The sequence below is a fragment of the Lithobates pipiens genome, unplaced genomic scaffold (genome assembly GCF_037356315.1).
Source record: "Lithobates pipiens isolate NorthernLeopardFrog02 unplaced genomic scaffold, aLitPip1_a1.2 Scaffold_8, whole genome shotgun sequence".
Taxonomy (NCBI): Eukaryota; Metazoa; Chordata; class Amphibia; order Anura; family Ranidae; genus Lithobates; species Lithobates pipiens.
Window position 1 is genome coordinate 137,068,286 of NW_027507903.1, and position 18,847 is coordinate 137,087,132.

Consider the following 18,847-nt stretch of genomic DNA (forward strand, 5'->3'; position numbering starts at 1 on the left):
TATCTTAGCAAGCTCAGAGTGATCTACAAGGGATCAACTACATTTTTTGATACATCTTAGGATGCTAAGTAATGGACATGGTAAGCCATATCTAACCTTTTATAATAAATGGAAACCAATTGCAAACCTTAGTCGATTGTTTCTTGTATACATAACTTTCTGGTCACTGGTCCCCCTGCCCCCCTTTCAATTTGAACCTATGCTAAGTGATCTATTCAGTAGCCCTACAAGGGGATCATTTGCTATACAAATCTTCTATCTACAGTCAGATTTGAGTGATAGTTACATATTGAATATCCAGAAAGATTAGCTTGCCCTTGGGATAGCTCGGCTCCACTATATGACCCCTACTCTATTGAAAGAACTCTGAATTGCTTTCTCCGGTCAGGAATTGTGCACTTCTTGTTCATACAGTAACTTATGATCTTTGAATCTGGCCCCCAATTTGGACTTTAGGGGTGCCTTGAAATTGCTTGTAAGTTTTAGACGTGCTAGGCCAGTGATGGTGAACCTTGGCACCCCAGATGTTTTGGAACTACATTTCCCATGATGCTCAACTAGACAGCAGAGTGCATGAGCATCATGGGAAATGTTATTACAAAACATCTGGGGTGCCGAGGTTTGCCATCAGTGTGCTAGGCCGTGCAGACCTGGCTGCCCAAAGTCCATTTAAACTTCTATAAGGCCTCAGAAAATCCAGTACTTCCGGACATAAATAAGTGTAGTATTATGGCCTGGGATCAGGCTCAAAGCCAGTGGCTTTAGAAAAGAGGTTCACGCAGTAGTCTGCTGGATGAATACAAAGCAAATGATACAGGTTAACCCAAAGAGCAGGGTTTAAGTACTAGCTGGTCTTCACCGGATCTCCTCATGGTGAAGATAGCGCGTCTGGAACAAGCAGGAGTGTAGTCTATGAACAAGCCACAAGGTCAGTAATGAGTAGTAGCTAGGTAGTATCAGGCAGATTCGTTGTCAATGGTCTGTAACAAGTGTTAGTGTAGATAAGGACAGCAAGTGGTACAGTGGGAAAAGCCAGATCTGGATCCTGACAGTACTCCCTTCCTTCCAAGATGGCCCCTGGATGTCTTAAGGCCCAGTTTGGGATGACATTTCTGGTCAATGAACAAGCCAAATGTCAGTAATGAATAGTAGCTGGATGGGATCATGTGGAAGCCAATGGTCAATGAGCAAGATATCGCCTGGAGAGAGCACAATAATCTGCCAAACAGGAAATGCAATGACCTAGCTTAAATAGGAAGTTCATGAGAGGAGCAAAGAGTTCAAGGTTCAACAGAGACGAGGTAGAAAGCAGGGGAATGTCCATGCAACTAAAGAAGGAACCGTTCAGTATTTCAGGTGGCACACCTACAAGAGCCAAAGCTAGACACCACAGATGAACCAGGTTCAGATCTTCAAGCTTAGATAATGACTGAAACAATGGCTGGGATTACCCTTTATTAACTTCAGTCAGAGACAGACTTGTACAATTTTAAAATGTATACATTGCTTTTACCTTACACCAGCACGATTTGGGAAAACTTTCGACCAGCTACTCTAGTAACTGCTGATATCAAGTACTATATATTACTTATACTACTTTGACCAATGTCTCAATAACCCAAAATCATGGGGTTTGGTTATTAAGCCTCATTGAACCCTTGGGAGTTCGGAAAACATTTAGAGCACTACTTGGCCTATTGCTACTTTAGGTAAGGAAAGCATCGGTACTCCATTTGGAAATCTCCATCTCCTCAAACTTTAGACAAATGGAAATCCTTTGTTAAAGAGTAACTTCAGTTTTGTTGAGAAAAACAATCCCCTCTGGTTGATCGATTTGTACATTGCAAGAACTTTAATAAACTTTGTTGCAGATTCCTACCTGTTTTCTGCTCTGAAGAACAAGCTGTTTTTCTATGTCGATGTGAGGGTGAATCTGAATGAGTGACTTTAATCAGCTGATGCACTTGCAGTTTTCTAATAATCGAATTTGCAGTGTCTGCATCCCTTTAGAAATGATTAGCCCTTTGGGAGTATCTCATCAAAAATGCCTTTTTTGTTGCAGTGGATGCCTAAAATCTGACTTGTTGTAGTGCAGACTTCTAGGAAAAACAGTGAGCCAGCCACACAAGCAAGAAAATTACATATCTGTGGACGTTCCATACACGACCTGTGTACAGAATGCCTCCAGGTTGTCATATTGCATTGAATTTTACAGAAAATTCTAGCCTTGCAGTTTAAAAAATGTTTAAATAACATTCAATTACAATATGGCTTGTATATGCTATATATTTTTTCTATTTCCTTTTTTTTTTTTTTCCCAATGAAAGTGGAGTAACCCTTTAACTCCACACTGCCTCTATATAGAGCCGCCCAGATTTCATAAGACATGGTCCCCATTGCAGGAGTTCCCTGACACTGCAACATCAAACTAAAGCTGAAAACACATATATTTGTTAGATTTTTTTTTTTTTTTCCTTTTAGATTTACCTTCAACTGTGTAGTGTAAAGGCCTGCCTGATTGCATACAATTTGAAAGCGTTTAGGTTTGAACTCCATATTATATGGTTTTGGTAAATATAAAGGAAAGTTGTACAAGAAAATTGTATAAAGGTTGTATAGTGTGTGTGTGTGTGTAGTCAGCTTTAGACTTCCAGGGTTTATATGCTTTCATAAAGACTCTTAAAGCGGAGGTTCACACAAAAAAGGAACCACATTTGGCACCTTTCAGGGGGGAGGGGGTGCAGATAACTGTATGATACAGGTATTTGTACCCACTTCCGGGCATAGATATCTGCAGGATCTGCAAGTATCTACGCCACTTCCTATACCGCGCAAGGCTCTTCACTTACCGAAGATGGCAGCAGCACCGGAGAGCCGAGCGACAGATCGGCTTTGGGTGCCGACATCGCAGGCATGCTGGACAGGTAAGCGTCCATATTTTAAAAGTCAGCAGCTGCAGTATTTGTAGCTGCTGACTTTTAAAATAAAAAATTACAGCGCAACTCCGCTTTAAAGTACACTCCATTCATGTAGTTGTCTCCTAATATTGAACTAATGCTAAAGGTATTTACATTTTTCGAATTATATTTTTTTTCTTTTGAGCATCGCTTGCTGGATGGATAATATCATTTGATATGACAAGTAGAACATTCTTCTTTAATGTAATTGTTAAATACAACACAAATGATCTTGCTTGAATTTTTCAGGGAGAGGAGGTGGTGGAGGAGACTGCAACAGAATGTCTATATAAAGCCATGTTGTTTAACATACCTCAATACATGGTAAGTTACCTAACTTGGGTCAGTGCTCAGAAATCATGTTTGTATATATTGCCTGCAGCTCATTTAGCATTGGTGTAGAAAGTCTAGCTGAAACTATAACTACACAACAAAGTTGATGGGGCTTAATGGGAAGGTGTGGGACTGTATTGTGCTGCTTTGGTCAACATAAACATGATATTTTACCTAATTTAGGTGACCTTTTATTCTGTATAGTAAGGTTTCCCTGTCATTTGAGTCAGAACTACCATGTGTCCAAAGATTTTTGGTGGCAGAGCGATTTTTATTTTTTTCTCTATCTGAGCATGAATATATCCATCACTAATTTGGAAATCCTTTAGTGAAGGAATGGAGAGAATATTTATTTGTCCTTTCATATTGCTTAATGTTGTATTAGGCTGGCTACGCAGGTAGTACTTTGTGATATCATAATCTTCTTTAGGTTCTCCAGCAGCTATCTATTGCAAGGGCCTACATACAGGGGGTAATTTACGAAAGGCAAGTCCACTTTGCACTACAAGTGTAAAGTGCATTTGAAATTGCACTGACCTTGGAAGTGCAGTCGCTGCAGATCCGAGGGGGGCATGCAAGGATAAATAAAAAACAGCATTTTAGCTTGTATATGATTGGATAATAAAATCAGCACAGCTTCCCCTCCTTTCAGATCTACACCTCAGATTTGCAGCGATTGCACTTCCAAGTTCAATTTCAAGTGCACTTTGCACTTGTAGTGCAAAGTGGATTTGCCTTCCGTAAATAACCCCCATAGAGTCCATTTAGTTTTTATTTGGGTAGTCTCTCTTGCTACATAGTTGTTGGTAAATTAAAACCATTGTACAGTTGGATTATAATAGGTGTAGGCATCGTTTGGATTGATATGTTGCATTTCCTTGTGTGAAATGAGCTTTCAAAATTGTTTTCATGTTTCCAGTTGACAGATAATCTAACTTTTCAGTTTCCATAGTAGTTGTGAGGAACCAAGCAGAATGCTATCTATATGAAACCATGCAGTCTGGTTTTAATCAGACCTTTGCAACTGTGATCATTCCGTTGTGTTTCTTGGAAACTTTGATGAGCCGTATTGGTTTCTCGTCAGGAATGGAATGATATGAAATGCATGGAGACTTCTATTTGATCACTTATTCCATAACTGATAATGGATTGGACATGTTTTTTTCCGTTTGAACTATTCTCTGTTTGGGGGTTACTATGAAACATGCTCTAGAAGAATAAGTGCTGTATATGTGACCTATTGTATCTATACGTTTGTACCTGTTTTGGCAGATTGCCTTGTTGAAGATACTTCTGGCAGCTGCTCCAACTTCCAAAGCCAAGACTGACTCCATTAATATTCTGGCTGATGTTTTGCCTGAGGAAATGCCGTGAGTAGTAGTAAAGTGGAGTAAAATAATCGTATGAAAACAGTTGCCAGCAATGATCTAGTTAATAAAGCTTAGTAAATATATACAGCCAAGAGGGGCGTGTCCGGATGTGAAGCGGAGCGGACGTGTGTCTGGGGAGCTCCGGCCATCCGCATATGAATCCTGTGCCATCCTGCTAAGTCCTTGGCCCAAAAGGAGTGTTTTTTTGCCCAGAAGATCCGCTGCCCTGCCGTGAGGTGTCCGGAGAGGCTATTGTGGAGTGGGGGACCGTGGAGTCGGAGATACGACCGCTCATCCTCCTCGTGCCGGCCGCCATCTTCCCAGCCTGTGAGGAGCAAACGGAGCTAATCCGGGGCCTGTGGGAGAGGTAAGGGGCTCCTCTTCATCCATCCGTTGCCCCCCCTTGTCCCCCTGGGCTGTCCCGTCCTTCCGCGGGCCGCTAGAGTGATTTTCGGGCCTGAGGCCTAGCGCGGCCTAGTGAAGCCTGCCGCGGACCGGACTTTCCTGGCCGGCCGGCCGGCGAACGAGCACCGCGATCGGCCAGCGGAGCGGCGGAGGCGGCTGTCGGTCGGTGGGGGGCTGAAGCTGACATCACAGGCCTGGCAGGAGTTGGTGGGGAAGCTGTGGAGCCTTAAAGAGACTGCCCCGGCCTGGTCCGGCCTAACGTAGCCTGGGCCTCAGTTGCAGCCTGCACCCAGTGGCTGGGGGGGATGTGCTGTGGTCGGCCTGGCCTCTGTGCTTTAGTAGCTGCTCCTTTTATTTGGTTCTGGACACTGATTCTCCTTGCAGGGGGGGCTGTTCTGGTGCATTGACTGAGGGCCCTGACTGTCCTCCCTTGCTGACGGACATTGCATCCATCCATCCAGCTCCCTGGGCCCTGCCATTTTGAGTCACTGCCTGAGCCTCGCTACCTAGGGACTGCAGCTGTGAGGAGCGGAGGCTCACGGGCGCCTGCGGCCCGCACCCCTTCATGGGCCCTAAACATCGGCCCAAGAGCTCTTCTGCGTCGAGCTGCCCTGCTCCTGATCCGCCTGCTCAACCAGATCCCTCTCTTATTGGGAGGGTGCAGTCGCTGCTTGCGGAATTAGCCATGGAGTCCGGTTCCCCCTCTGGGGCAGCATTGCCTACCCCTCCCTCCCAGGACAGCACTGCGGTGATACTGGCCGCCATTGAGCAGAGTAAAGCCTCTATGCTGGTACGCATTGACCGCCTTGCAGAAGAATGTACCTTTATTAGGAATGACCTGGACAAGATCAGGGGTAGGCTGACTGAATCAGAATCACGAATTTCTGCAGCTGAGGACCTCACGGCTACCCATACCAACAACATAGCGGACCTGCAACGCACGGTGCGACTGCTTGTCGCTAAGGCTGATGATGCGGAGAATAGAGCAAGACGCAACAATATCCGTGTCATAGGTCTGCCGGAGGGGGAGGAGGGTGATCGGCCAGCGGAGTTTGCTGAAGATTTTTTCAAGAAGCTGTTGAGCCTCCCGGAAGTCTCCCCGACATATGTGGTCGAGCGTGCTCATCGGGTTCCTACAGGACGTTACATCCCAGGGGCGACTCCCCGACCCTTCCTGGTCCGCTTTTTGAATTTCAGGGACCGGGATAGGATCCTCTCCGCAGCCCGTAGGCTCCCTTCTCTACCATACGGCAACTCCTCAATCCTACTGTTCCCGGACTTTTCGGCAGATTTGCAGCGCAAGAGAAGGTCCTTTAATGATATCCGCAGGCGCCTACGGGACAAGGATATTAAATACAGCATGTTATACCCCAGCCGCCTTCGGGTGCCTTATAACGGATCAGTGAAGTTCTTCGACACCCCGGAGGAAGCAAATGAATGGCTGATCACTCTACGCTAATCTTCTACAGCTTTCCCTACGTTAATGGGGGGTACTACTACTTGCCTGCATTGTTATCCTGCTGTGGGCTCCTGGCCTTTTTTTTTTTTTTGGTTTTTGTTTTTTGTTTTTTGTTTTTTTCCTGGCGGGTTGCTGTCACGGCAGCTGCGAAACTCACGGGATGCTACTTCCCAACGGATGGGTGGATGCCTTTGTTTCATCCTTCCTGCCGGCGGACGGCGTATGGATCTCCGCCTCTCCTAGGGCTGCTGCGATGCCTTGCCATCTCTCCAGTTGATCCTGCCTGACTCTGCTTTGTTTTGTTTTTTTTATTTTCCTCTTATGGGTTCTTTAACTGCCTCCTTTAGCTCGGAGCTCCCCGGACGTGGGACACTGAAGGACTTATTAGTTTTTTCCCTCATTTCAGGTTTTTTGCCCTGACAAGACTAAGCGGCTTTGAGCGGCCGCTGCTTCGGAACTTTTTTTGTGACTAAAGTCTGGAGGTTTAAGTTTTGGTTAGGTTTTTGGGTATCAAACTGGTCATGTTTTTTAGTGCCCGATTGTTTTTTGTTTTTCACCAATTGGGGCACTCTTGGCTGGTAGGGAGTTGTGGGTTTTCTTTTTTTCTTCTTTTTTGTTGTTTTAATTATGTTGCTGTTTCCTTGTTCTTTTTTCTTTTTTTCACTGTGCGCTCTGTCTCCACTGATAAATGCACTTGTTTTGAATGTTTTGCATGTTGTGCTGCCTTGCTCCATGCTCGCTGGCAGGATACTGGGATATTGTATGTGTATTACTGTACTATCATAATTATTAATTGTTTCCATGGCGTTAAGACTAGTGTCTTGGAACGTGCGGGGCCTTAATGATAAGGTAAAAAGGGCGTTGATGTTTAAATACCTGAATAATCACAGACCCCATGTACTTTTTCTTCAGGAGACTCATCTCCTGGGGAATAAAATCCTTGCCCTGCGCAGGCCCTGGGTGAGACAGGCATTTCATGCCACATACTCTAGCTATGCGAGGGGAGTGGCCATCTTGCTAAACAAATCACTAGCTTACAAAGTTGTTCACCTGCATACTGACCAAGGGGGTAGATTTATTGTCCTACTGTTAGAGATCGGCCAGGTGGTTTACGCTTTGGTCAACGTATATGTGCCCCCTCCTTTCAATCCACAGATTCTGTATAAGATTGCTGAACTGCTGGCTCCCCTACAGTTCTCCAGATTGTACATAGCTGGGGATTTTAACTCTATTTTAGACCCGTCCCTGGACTCATCCAACCCGAACAGGGCTTATTCGCCAGATCTACTGCAGTGGGCCCAAACGTTTAACTACACTGAGATCTGGAGATGGAGGAATGTGGGCGTACGGGCCTATTCTTTCCACTCCTCCACACATAGGTCGGGCTCTCGGATTGATTTGGTCTTCGGCAACTCTGGGGCCCTGACGTCGGTGAGGGGGGCCCTGTACCTGCCTGCAGGCCTCTCTGACCACGCACCTTTGGAGGTCACCTTGCAGTTGTCGGACACCAGGGGTACAGGTTGTTGGCGTCTGGCGTCCAAATGGGTACAGGACTTGCGGGTGGGGGAGGAGGTCGCTCCTAAGCTGAAACAATATTGGGATCTGAATGAGGGTTCTGCCTCGGTACAGATGGTCTGGGATGCTTTTAAGGCCAATACCAGGGGGGAATATATTTCGGCTATCAAGGCGGTCCGCTCTGAGATGTCATCTCAGATGCGGCAGCTTGAGGGGAGCGAGACCGAGGCGGCTGAGGCTTTTTCCGCCTCGCCGACCCCGGAGCGCTTTACTCGGCTGGCTGATTCAAGGCGGGCCCTATCCCTTCATCTTGCGGAGGCCACACACTTAGATCTGAAGTCTCTGGCAGGGAAAATCTTTGAATCCGGGGACAAAAATGGTAAGCTTCTGGCAAATTTAGTAGCTGATTCTAAAATGCAGACAGTTGTCTCGGAGATCTATGGATCGGAGGGTCAGTTGGTGTCCGCGCCTGACATGATACTTTCTGAGTTCAGGGCCTTCTATGAACAACTGTATGCTGAGGTTCCAGGGGGGTCGGTGGAAGCGCAGAGGGAATTTCTTTCCTCCTTAAATTTGCCCTCTCTATCACAGGAGGACCGGGAATTCCTTGATAAGGATTTTACCTTGGAGGAAGTGGAGGAGGCAATTCGCTCACTCCCTGGTGGGAAGACTCCTGGACCTGATGGTCTACCTGGCGACTGGTACAGGATGTATGCCCCACTGATTGCTCCCAAGTTGTTAAAAGTGTTCTCCGATAGCAAACTTCGGATGGGGCTTCCCCCATCCATGTATCAAGCACATATAGTGCTTATCCCTAAGCCTGGCAAGGATATCTCCCTGTGTGCTTCCTATAGACCGATCTCCCTGCTAAATTATGATCTGAAAATTTTGACGAAGATTCTGGCCACCAGGTTACGGACGGTCCTGTCATCCCTGATTGAGATGGACCAAACTGGATTTATGCCAGGGAAGTCCACTGATATAAATCTACGACGGGTGTTTACACATTTGCAGTTGCCGGCCACTGAGTCTTCTACGAGGGTCATAGTTACACTAGATATTGAAAAAGCTTTTGACTCTGTGGCCTGGCAGTTTATGTCCTTAGTTTTGGAGGCCATGGGTTTTGGAGTTGGATTTTGTAATTGGATACATATTTTATATAAGGAGCCCCTGGCGCAGATTAAGATGGGTGGCGCCTTGTCAGAGCCTTTTGCTGTTAGGAGAGGAACGCGGCAGGGTTGTCCATTGTCACCGGCTCTGTTTGCCCTGGCAATGGAGCCACTCGCGTCGGCCCTCAGGAAGGCGGAGGGAGTTAGAGGGATACAGGTGGGTTCCATACAGGAGAAAGTAGCCTTATATGCAGATGACCTCATACTCTTTTTAAGTGACCCGGCCCAGTCTCTCAGGGAGACGCTACTTATTCTTTCTCACTTCACTGACTGTTCAGGGCTCAAGGTAAACTGGGATAAATCTCAAATTATGTCAATAGATAGGGAAGCCAAGGCAGCTGCGGATCCCAACCTGCCACTCATGTGGACAGATACTATGAAATATTTGGGGATTTACATTTCCCCCTCTTCCTCTGATTTTTGTTCCCTCAATCTGGATCCACTGGTGCGGCGGATGAGGACTAGACTGAAGGCATGGTCGCATCTCCCTCTCACCTTGATTGGGAGAATTAATTTATTTAAGATGAAGCTTTTGCCTGCTTTTCTCTATGTTCTCAGACATGCTCCAGTCTGGATTCCTAAAAAAATATTTCGCACGATAAATTCTCTTTTGGTGTCCTTTCTCTGGGGCGCTGGTCAGCCACGGTTTAAGCTCACGGTATTGCAGAGGCCTTGGGGGGAGGGTGGACTAGCTTGCCCGGATTTGTACTCCTACTATGTGGCGGCTCTTCTGACCCATGCTCATAATTGGCTGGTTTCAGACGAGTCCAATGCGGCGGTGGTCCTGGAAGCGGCGTGGTTGGGGTCGTATGAGGCACTAAGACACTTGGTGTATCGCGGTCTGCGAGCCCCTTTTCCTCTTACTGCTGCAATGAGGGCGGTTATAAGGGCATGGAAGGCTGCCAATCTGATGCGCCCCGTACCCGCGGGACACATCTCCCCGCATAGTCCTCTTTGGCTCAACCCGAATTTACCGGAATTTGGCTCTATTCCTGACCCTAGTGTATGGGCAAGCAGGGGTATTAAATATATTGATCAACTCTGTGTTGAGGGCAAAATTCAGACCTTTGACAGGCTGAAACAACAGTATACACTGCCCAACTCACACTTATTCAGATACTTACAACTTAATCACGCCTTTCGATCGCAGTTTGGAAATGCCCCCGTCGCATTCTACACCTCAAGGTTGGAATCTCTGCTCAGAGATGTTGATCTGTCCAAACCGTTGTCTGCTATCTACAAGGTATTACTCCCAGGTGTCCATACCGGTCTGGAACTCCAAAGGGCAAGGTGGGAAGCTGATTTTCCCTCCTTGGACACGGAGGACTGGGAAGATGTATGGGAGTACCCTTTCCTACAGTTAGTGTCAGCCAGAGATAGATTGGTGCAATTCAAAATAGTGCATAGGGTATATTACACTCCGCAACGTCTTCACAGAATCTATCCATCTGTCCCTGATTCTTGTTGGAGATGCAACTCACTTTCGGCGGATTTCATACACATGTTCTGGAGCTGTCCTCAGATAGCTGGGTTCTGGGTGGAGGTGACTAATTTTATTCTGACGGTTACCACCGTTAACGTACCTTTATCGGTCGAGATATGCCTCTTAGGACTGGTCGAGCCGCTGGCTACACGCCGAGCGCTCAGAACACTCCTGGGCTTATTGCTGTACTATGCCCGTAAGTCGATTGTTCTCAAATGGAAGGCCCCGGTAGCCCCCTCTATTAATTTTTGGAAGAACTTAGTGAATACGGCTCTCCCTCTTTACAGGGCCACCTACCTTTCGCGAGGGTGTGGCACTAAATTTCATAAAGTATGGGGCATTTGGACGGAGTCGCGCGACACCAACGCTGACTTGAATCCGGACTGATGGAGTTTCATTAGTGACTAGGGGAAGAGTTCTAAGTGGTGTGCTATTCATGTAACCTTGGGTCATTCTTTACGTGGGCAATAGGGGATTGGTAGGTGAAGGGTGATGTATGCATATTTTATCCTGGGTCTGAGTGTGGACTGTGGTGGAGCATGGGCGAATTAAGTAACTGTCCGGAGTAATGTGCAGTGGTGCTGGAGCGTACAGGGGGAGGGGGGGTTTTTCTTTTTTCTGTTGGATGCACACGCAGGTGGCGGTGTATCGGGTGGGGGGAGGGGGAGGGTTCATTGGTTGTTCCCTGATTGTTGACTCAGGGGGGGTTTTGTAATAATCAGCCTGGGTATGCCCAATAGGCTGTAGGTTGTTTTATTGTTTTACTTGCAAATTAATAAAAATAATTTTCAAAAAAAAAAAAAAAAAATATATACAGCCAAGCCTTATACTGCATTGCTTAGACTGAGGGGAGTTCAAGTTCCCTTCGGAGTTCCCCAAAATTCCTTTTGGTAATGTGGCTCTTTAAAAAAAAAAAAAAAAGTGTATGTATATGTGTGTGTGTGTGTGTGTATATATATATAATATATATACCATCGGTGGAATGTCAATGAGCAGATTAGCTAAAACAAACTTTTGGGCTTTCTTCTGTACATAAACTGCCTGGCAACATATAGAGCAAGCACTCTAAAAAGCCAGGTTATTGTGTTAAGGGAAACATTTTTTCCACAGGTTTCTTGGCTGAGCTTTAGTTCATTGTTTCTTGCTCCCATTTTCCCAATATTGGCTGGTATAACTGTCAGAGACCATTTTGTACACAAAGTGACAGGTCACAGCTAAACCATGACAACTATTTCTGTAATGGTGATCCAGCATTTTAGAGTGCTGGATCCTTCTGCAAATTTTACATAGTTACATTGGCCCAAGCTGCACCAATGAAACTATGTATGTGCTATACCTGTGTTATCCCTGTGGAGGCTGGAAATCATTGTAGTTGGCACCGCTACTGAGCTGATTGCCACTAGATCTAGGCTGCCCTGCTACTTAACATAGGAGTTTGCCCACTCGGTATGGGTACAACTCACAGAACATATTGCTTTTTATCAGTAAATGCAAAGTATTCTCTGATTGTATGAGGTGGAGATTGTGACAGCAGCACACCCCACTGCACCACCTCATCCAATTGGATAATGTTTTGCATTCATTGAGAAAATGCAAAGTGTTCCCTAAATGGTGACCCACGGTATATTGGTGTGCCGCTCAGTCTTGATCGCTGTGGGGAGTAATGTGGGCAATGCCGCGTCTGCTGCATGAGTGCCAGCAAGGAATGAAGTTCGTCCCAGCTTCTGTATTCACTGGAAGGAAGAGAGGAAAGATCCCTGGTGCTGCACATTCATGGAGTCCTATGGTGGTATGAGAGAGACAACCTCAGCCTGAGCTTCTGCCAGGCCATGCCCCCCCATGTGTTTTGCTCCTGGCGGTGGAGTGAAACACATTGGGGGCATGACCTGGCAAGAGCCCAAGCTGAAGTTGTCTCATTACCTTTATAGGACTCCATGGATGTGCAGCACCAGGAATCTTTCCTCTCTTCGTTCCCTGAATGGTGGCTGTCATGAGTGGGTAATCTCCTGTGTTCACAATGCTGCAGGCCCCGGAAGCTCATGGAGATCACTGTAGTAGTGGTGGTTGCCTACTTCAGTAATTTTCAGCTTCCGCAGGTATAGCACATACCTAGATTGGGTCAAACTGGACCAATGTAACTGCAAAAAATGCTATACCTACCTAAACTTTAGCTTTAAGGGCTTTTGCGGACAGATTATCTAAGTAATATTCATAGCTTTGCTTTAAATGTTATATAGATTTTATTTTTTTATTTTTTTAATAAAGCACTTCAGCTTTCACACCTGTTTACCTCTTATCTGGGTATACATGGATTGAAATTTGTCCAGTTTAGCAAGGCACTGTGGTTGTACAGAAGTTCATCTGCCGATTAACTTCTATACCACTGCCCTAATTGATTTTCCCCACTCGACCAGCATCACAGGCTGTAGACCGCAGCATTTATCAGTGTTTTCTGACTACTGTCTGAATATAATAGCTCAGCGGAAGAATTTCTCCTATCCACTTTGAATGTGTGGATTGCAGAATTGAATGAAAAAAAGGACTAATGACCATAGCCATTTTTAAATTTCCACCTGACGTCAGCGGCTGCATGCAATGTGAATATCTCCTAAACCGTACAGGTTTGGGAGATATTTTGCTCACAGGTATGCCTCATTATAAGCTTACGTGTAGGTAAAAATTTTAAAAAATGGGTATACAACCACTTTTAGAAAACAAAATGATACAGACACTTTTTTTTCTGGGGGGACAGACTAGGCTTTCTATTCACAGTGTTGTCTTTCAAAAAAAATTTTTTTTAAATATGCAAAATACATTTTTATTTTTTTTTATAAGGAAAAGGTTTTACTGTAAATAGAAAGTACGGTATACATTTTAGGAAAAAATGTCTAATTTAAAGTGACACCAAAAGCATTTCAAAGTCATTTGCAAATGAGAAACTTTTGTTAGATTTTTCTTTCAGTTTTGAATTTTTTTTTTTCTTTTATGCAATACAAAAGTCAAACAAAAGAAAACATTTAGATAAAAAACATGTAGGGGAAGGGAAAGTTAACTGGGGCTGTTCAGGGTTAATAAGGAGTTTAATAATTTTATTATATTCAATTTTATTTTTAATATTGTAAACTTGTATGATTTGTTTGTGCATATGATATCCGCTAAAGATCAGACATGAATGAAATTGTAAAATACAATGAAGCAATAAATTTTTACAATGTATTTACTCAATGGTGCTTGTAGACTATCTGCATGTGTACTTTTACACAGAAGCAGCTGAATTTTGCCAACCACCCAATTCTGCAATCTGTGTAACACAGAAATTCCCGGCTGTCGCTTTGACAGTCTGTAATGGCACCTGAGAGAGTGGTGGCATGGATGAGTAGAACAGAAGATGCTTCCTAAAAATTGAAATATTAGGAGATATCTCTTGCATTCAAAATCCTCAAGTGGTTAAGCACAAATTATTAAAAATCTTGTTAACTATACCACTTTATGACCAAAGGCCTTTGAAACCAGGGACCTAATGGCCGGAGAGCTGTTTTTATATTATTTTTCCATGACGGTACAGAAATGGTGTGTGTGTCTGATGATCACACAGTTGAGACATATTTTTGAGCAGCATTTAGTGAATACTGCTTTATGAAATGAGTGTCATCCACTGTAAACTTCAGCTTCTGGCTCCCAGGCAGAGAATAGTGTCACTGACATGATCATTCATGTCAGTGAAGGGTGTATATGAATTGGTAGACACTTGCTTATTCCCCGGAACTTTTAGGCCAGTTAATAGTGTATATTTCAGCAGTCAGGTGCAGGAAGAGATTAAACTTGTGCAAAAGGAGCGACAACGTATTACTGGCAATTTTAAAATGATTGACAGATGGGTGGAGTTTTAATTTATTTTTTTACTTCAAAAAATGGCCACATTTGCAAGTAAATGTTCAATGAAACATGAGAAGTCATTAATCTCTGCTTAAAGTATGTGCTTTGTAGGCAGTGAAATGAGTAACCTATACATTTGTGTTTTCTTATATTTTCATGTTGGCTGCTTTCCCTTTATATTTTTATCCCCTAGGGTCACTGTGCTGCAAAGCATGAAACTGGGGATCGACGTGAACCGTCACAAAGAGATCATTGTGAAGAGTGTATCTGTGCTGCTGGTACTGATACTCAAACACTTCAAGCTCAACCACATCTACCAGGTATAGGGCCCAGAAATGTGTGAGAGCAATACAGATTTCTGTTTTCTACATCTCCCCATGACAAATCATAGCATTGAGAGGAGTCTGCCTATTTTTCATTAAGTTTTTGAGACGTGTAATCTAAAACACTCAAGCTTGTTTTACACGTGACAGAAACCTTATTTATCTTTTAGTGAAAGGCACTCACAGAATCCTACTAATTGATGACAAGAGCCTGCAATAGTGTGTAATATTTACTCCACATATGTATGAAGCGCTACCCCCATAGGAGCCGCTGAATTGTTTTGTAATTTCTTTGCACACCTGAAGATGACACACCTCGCTCACCCAGCACTAAAGCTGGCCATACATTATACAAATTTCTTGTTTAATTTCCTTTTGATTTATCTTAAACCAGTGGCGTAGCTACAGGGGTCTCGGGGGTTGCAATGAAGACCCTCTCCCTGCTCCAGGGGGCCCATGTGGCTTGTAGAGAGAGGCTGTCAGATCAAACTCCCAATTGTGCATCAGCACTGGGAGCTTTGTCCAGACAGTGAACACACTCAGCAAAGTGAAGGAGGGAGAGTACTGTGCTCTGTCTCCCCCTACAGTGTAGTATACAGCTTTGTGATTGAAGGTACTGTACTGCTGATTTTTATTTATTTTTTTGTTTAAAGGCTGTGTGTGTTTGTGTGATTTATGTGTGTGTTTATATCCACTCATTCCACTCATTCTCTGACACTGCAGAGTATTTCACTCAGTAGTGTTACTACCAGGGTCTCAAAGATTGCACTTGTGACCAGGCCCTGGTGTTCCGCCACCGTTGGGGCTCCAAAAAGGCAAGAAGAGAGCCTGCTGCATAATATATGTGAAAGGGTGTCACGGCAAGGTCGTAATAAAGGGCTCTACGATGGGAGTAAAGGGGCCCGGGCACAGAGATCCTTGCCTTGGGACCAGTGGGTCTGAGAGCCCTTCAGGTTTTTTGCACAAGAGCTCTGAAGCTTCTATTTAAATTTCTGCCTCAAACTATGTAGTACAAGGGCCTGCCTGACTGCCTACAAATTGAAAGTGTTTAAGTTTGACCTCCTATTATATTCTGTGGTAAATCTAAAGGAAAAATGTTTAACATATGGGCAGCTTTACCAATGCCCTTTTGAAGTATTTCAAAGAATCAAGTGTAGCCTAAAAAAAGAAAGGATTAGCAAGTGTACTTGCACAAACCATCGATAAGGTAATGTTACTCAGAGTTCTGGTTAAACACCTGCAGTATTCTGGCTAACAGTAATTATCTGTACGGCATTTACCTAGCAACAATATATAAGGAGTCATAACTTGCTATAACAGTCCCAGTTTTATCCCAGTGGCCCATGACAGACAACAGATTAACTTGTATATTAGTCTCTTCGCAGTGCTAGGTCACCCTCTTGTAGGTCTTTAGACACTTGCACCGATTCAGTAAAAGTCCAGTTCATCAGACAGGGATAGAATTTGCTGATCTCTCTCTTTCAATTCCACTGAGACAGCCCCTCTTTTCCTTCCTTTCGAGTGATGGGAGTGCTCTTTTTAGTACAGTCTGATCTCTCCAGACACTCAAATAATTCCCTTTCAAGGAGAAAGTTTACGTCTAAGTTCTCACCCAATTGTGGTCAGCTATGGCAGGGATCAATTCACCCAGCAGCAGTTCAGTTCCTTTTTCACACACCTGCTTGTTTCTAGAATCATTCCCTTACATGTATCGTTGCCCAAAGTATGATGTCAGCAGCAATCTCTGATCAACTCTCTTCTCCTTGGCAGAACAACATCAGATAACTCCAAAAAACTCTGGTCACACACCACTGTTCCCCGTTCACTACAACCTTGTGGTGCCCTCTCTCAGCTACTCGGCACAGGAAAATGGTTTCACAGCACATGGTTGTCACAGTAGATTCCTGCATGCGCTCTGTAAGCTGACGACACAACAGCTTCTTCTCTTCAGCAGCCTAGTTCACTACCCCCTTCCACATTACATCAGCCAATCACAATTCTCCAGACCCATCCAAAATGGTTACCCCTGCACTTTAGAGAATCCATAGACAAGCAAAGTGGTCTCCATAAAGGGTTAATTTACTTTTAGCAAAAACTGTCTATGCAGATAAGGGATGTCTGTAGATGAAAATAACTGTGCAGCTTTAATCAAAATTTTAATAATATCCCTTCTGTAGGTGTAGACCATTTTATGTATCCCATTAAACCTGCCCTAAAAACTCCCAGGACGTTGGTAAGTGAGGTCCAGCTGTTACTGTTCACCTTCACCTATTATTTCAACTTTGGTAAAGCTGCACAATTTGTTTTTATCTACAGACACTCCTTATCTGCATAGGCAGTTTTTTTTTTTTTTGGTAAGATCTTATACACACAGGACATTTTGAAAACTCTCCCAGAAGCCTTTCCTCCTGGAAGCAGCATTTTTGCATAAAAAGCCCTGACGCTTGTAAATGCTTTTACAACCGTGTAGGCGCATTTACAGGCCTTAAATGCTTCGGTGTTAATTGGCCAGAATAATAATATATTCTGGCAATTAAAATTAATTTCTCCAGGGCTAAACGAACCTAGCGGCAATGCTTGTTTATAAGCAGTTACAAGCGTCAAATGTTTTTCTGCAAAAACTGCTGCTCCTAGACCCTGGTAGTGGGTTTTTTTGGCCACTAAACGCTGCTAAAAGCCTATGGGTGCATGGACTAACGTGCAAGGAAGTTAAGCGGCAGCTGCAAAAATGTCCAGTGTACATGAGGCCTGAAGGTGAACTAACCCTTTATAGATTTCTGCAATAAGGAATATTCAGTTTACTGTAGAAGGATAATACGGCAGCAACAAAGGAAGAGGTTCCACAGCAGTTACCAACTAATGTCCATGTTACAAGTAAAACATGAAAGGTGTGTGTATGTATGTGTATATGTATACAGTATAGATAGATGTACATTACCTTATTACCTTGATGTCTGCAAAAAGCAGGAGAGCTGCTGCCTACTGGAGAAGTCTACTATAGCATCCCTTTTTGTTTGGTTACACTGGCACTATGAGTGGTATTTTTTGTTTTTTGTTAGATGGCCCTCAGTTCACAGAGCGATGTAATTTACAAGGTGGCAAGACTACACCTGTGAATGCCTTGTACACACGGTCGGAAATTCCAATGGAAAATGTCCGATCGGATTATATTGTCGGAAAATCCGATCGTGTGTGGGCTCTATCGGACTTTTTCCGTCGGGAAACTCAGACGGAAAAAATTTGAGAGCAGGATCTCAATTTTTCCGACAAAAAAATCTGTTCAGACTTTTTCTGATCGTTTGTAGAGAATTCCGATCTGACAAAGTGCCACGCATGCTCAGATCAAATTATGAGACCAAATCTATTGGCTACTAGCCTCAACGTAGTCCCGTGGTAACGAACGAACGTCATCAAGTTCTGAATGATCGGATTTTCCGATGACTTTGTCTGACCGTGTGTATGCAACACCAGTTTCGGACAAAATCTGTCTGAAAAAATCTGATGGATTTTGTGGTCGGAATGTCCGACCATGTGTCCAAAGCATTAGACTTTGGAAATGCACATTTGTCAAAAATATATATATTTTTTAAGATGTTTCACTTTAAATCCTTCTGTCTGTGTTGCCCAGCAGTACGCAGCCTTGCTCAGCTATTCTTCTTCTGTTTTTGTAGTTTGAATACATCTCCCAGCACCTGGTGTTTGCTAACTGCATCCCTCTGATCCTGAAATTCTTCAACCAGAACATTATGTCCTACATCTGTGCCAAGAACAGGTGAGAGCAGAATTTAATTTTTTTACTAAGATCCTATTTAGTGACATAAATAACATACTTTTGGAGTTGTAAAATGATTTGTCGCTGAGCGAGGATGTGAAGTCTTTTATCCAAATTTAATTCAAAATGTTAACTGACATATGGTTCTATGTACTCTAATCCACCAGTGCTTGGATCTATAAAAA

The 18,847-nt window shown here is 44.0% G+C and overlaps 1 protein-coding gene across 1 annotated transcript in view; it reads left to right on the forward strand.

Annotated features, from left to right (window-relative positions):
* STRIP2 (striatin interacting protein 2) overlaps positions 1-18,847 on the forward strand; it is a 126,405-nt gene that overhangs the window by 76,697 nt on the left and 30,861 nt on the right. The window contains exons 14-17 of the mRNA XM_077472326.1: positions 3,207-3,281; positions 4,563-4,660; positions 14,761-14,887; positions 18,562-18,662. Of these exons, the coding sequence (XP_077328452.1) occupies positions 3,207-3,281; positions 4,563-4,660; positions 14,761-14,887; positions 18,562-18,662 (401 nt within the window). The remainder of the gene's footprint in view (positions 1-3,206; positions 3,282-4,562; positions 4,661-14,760; positions 14,888-18,561; positions 18,663-18,847) is intronic.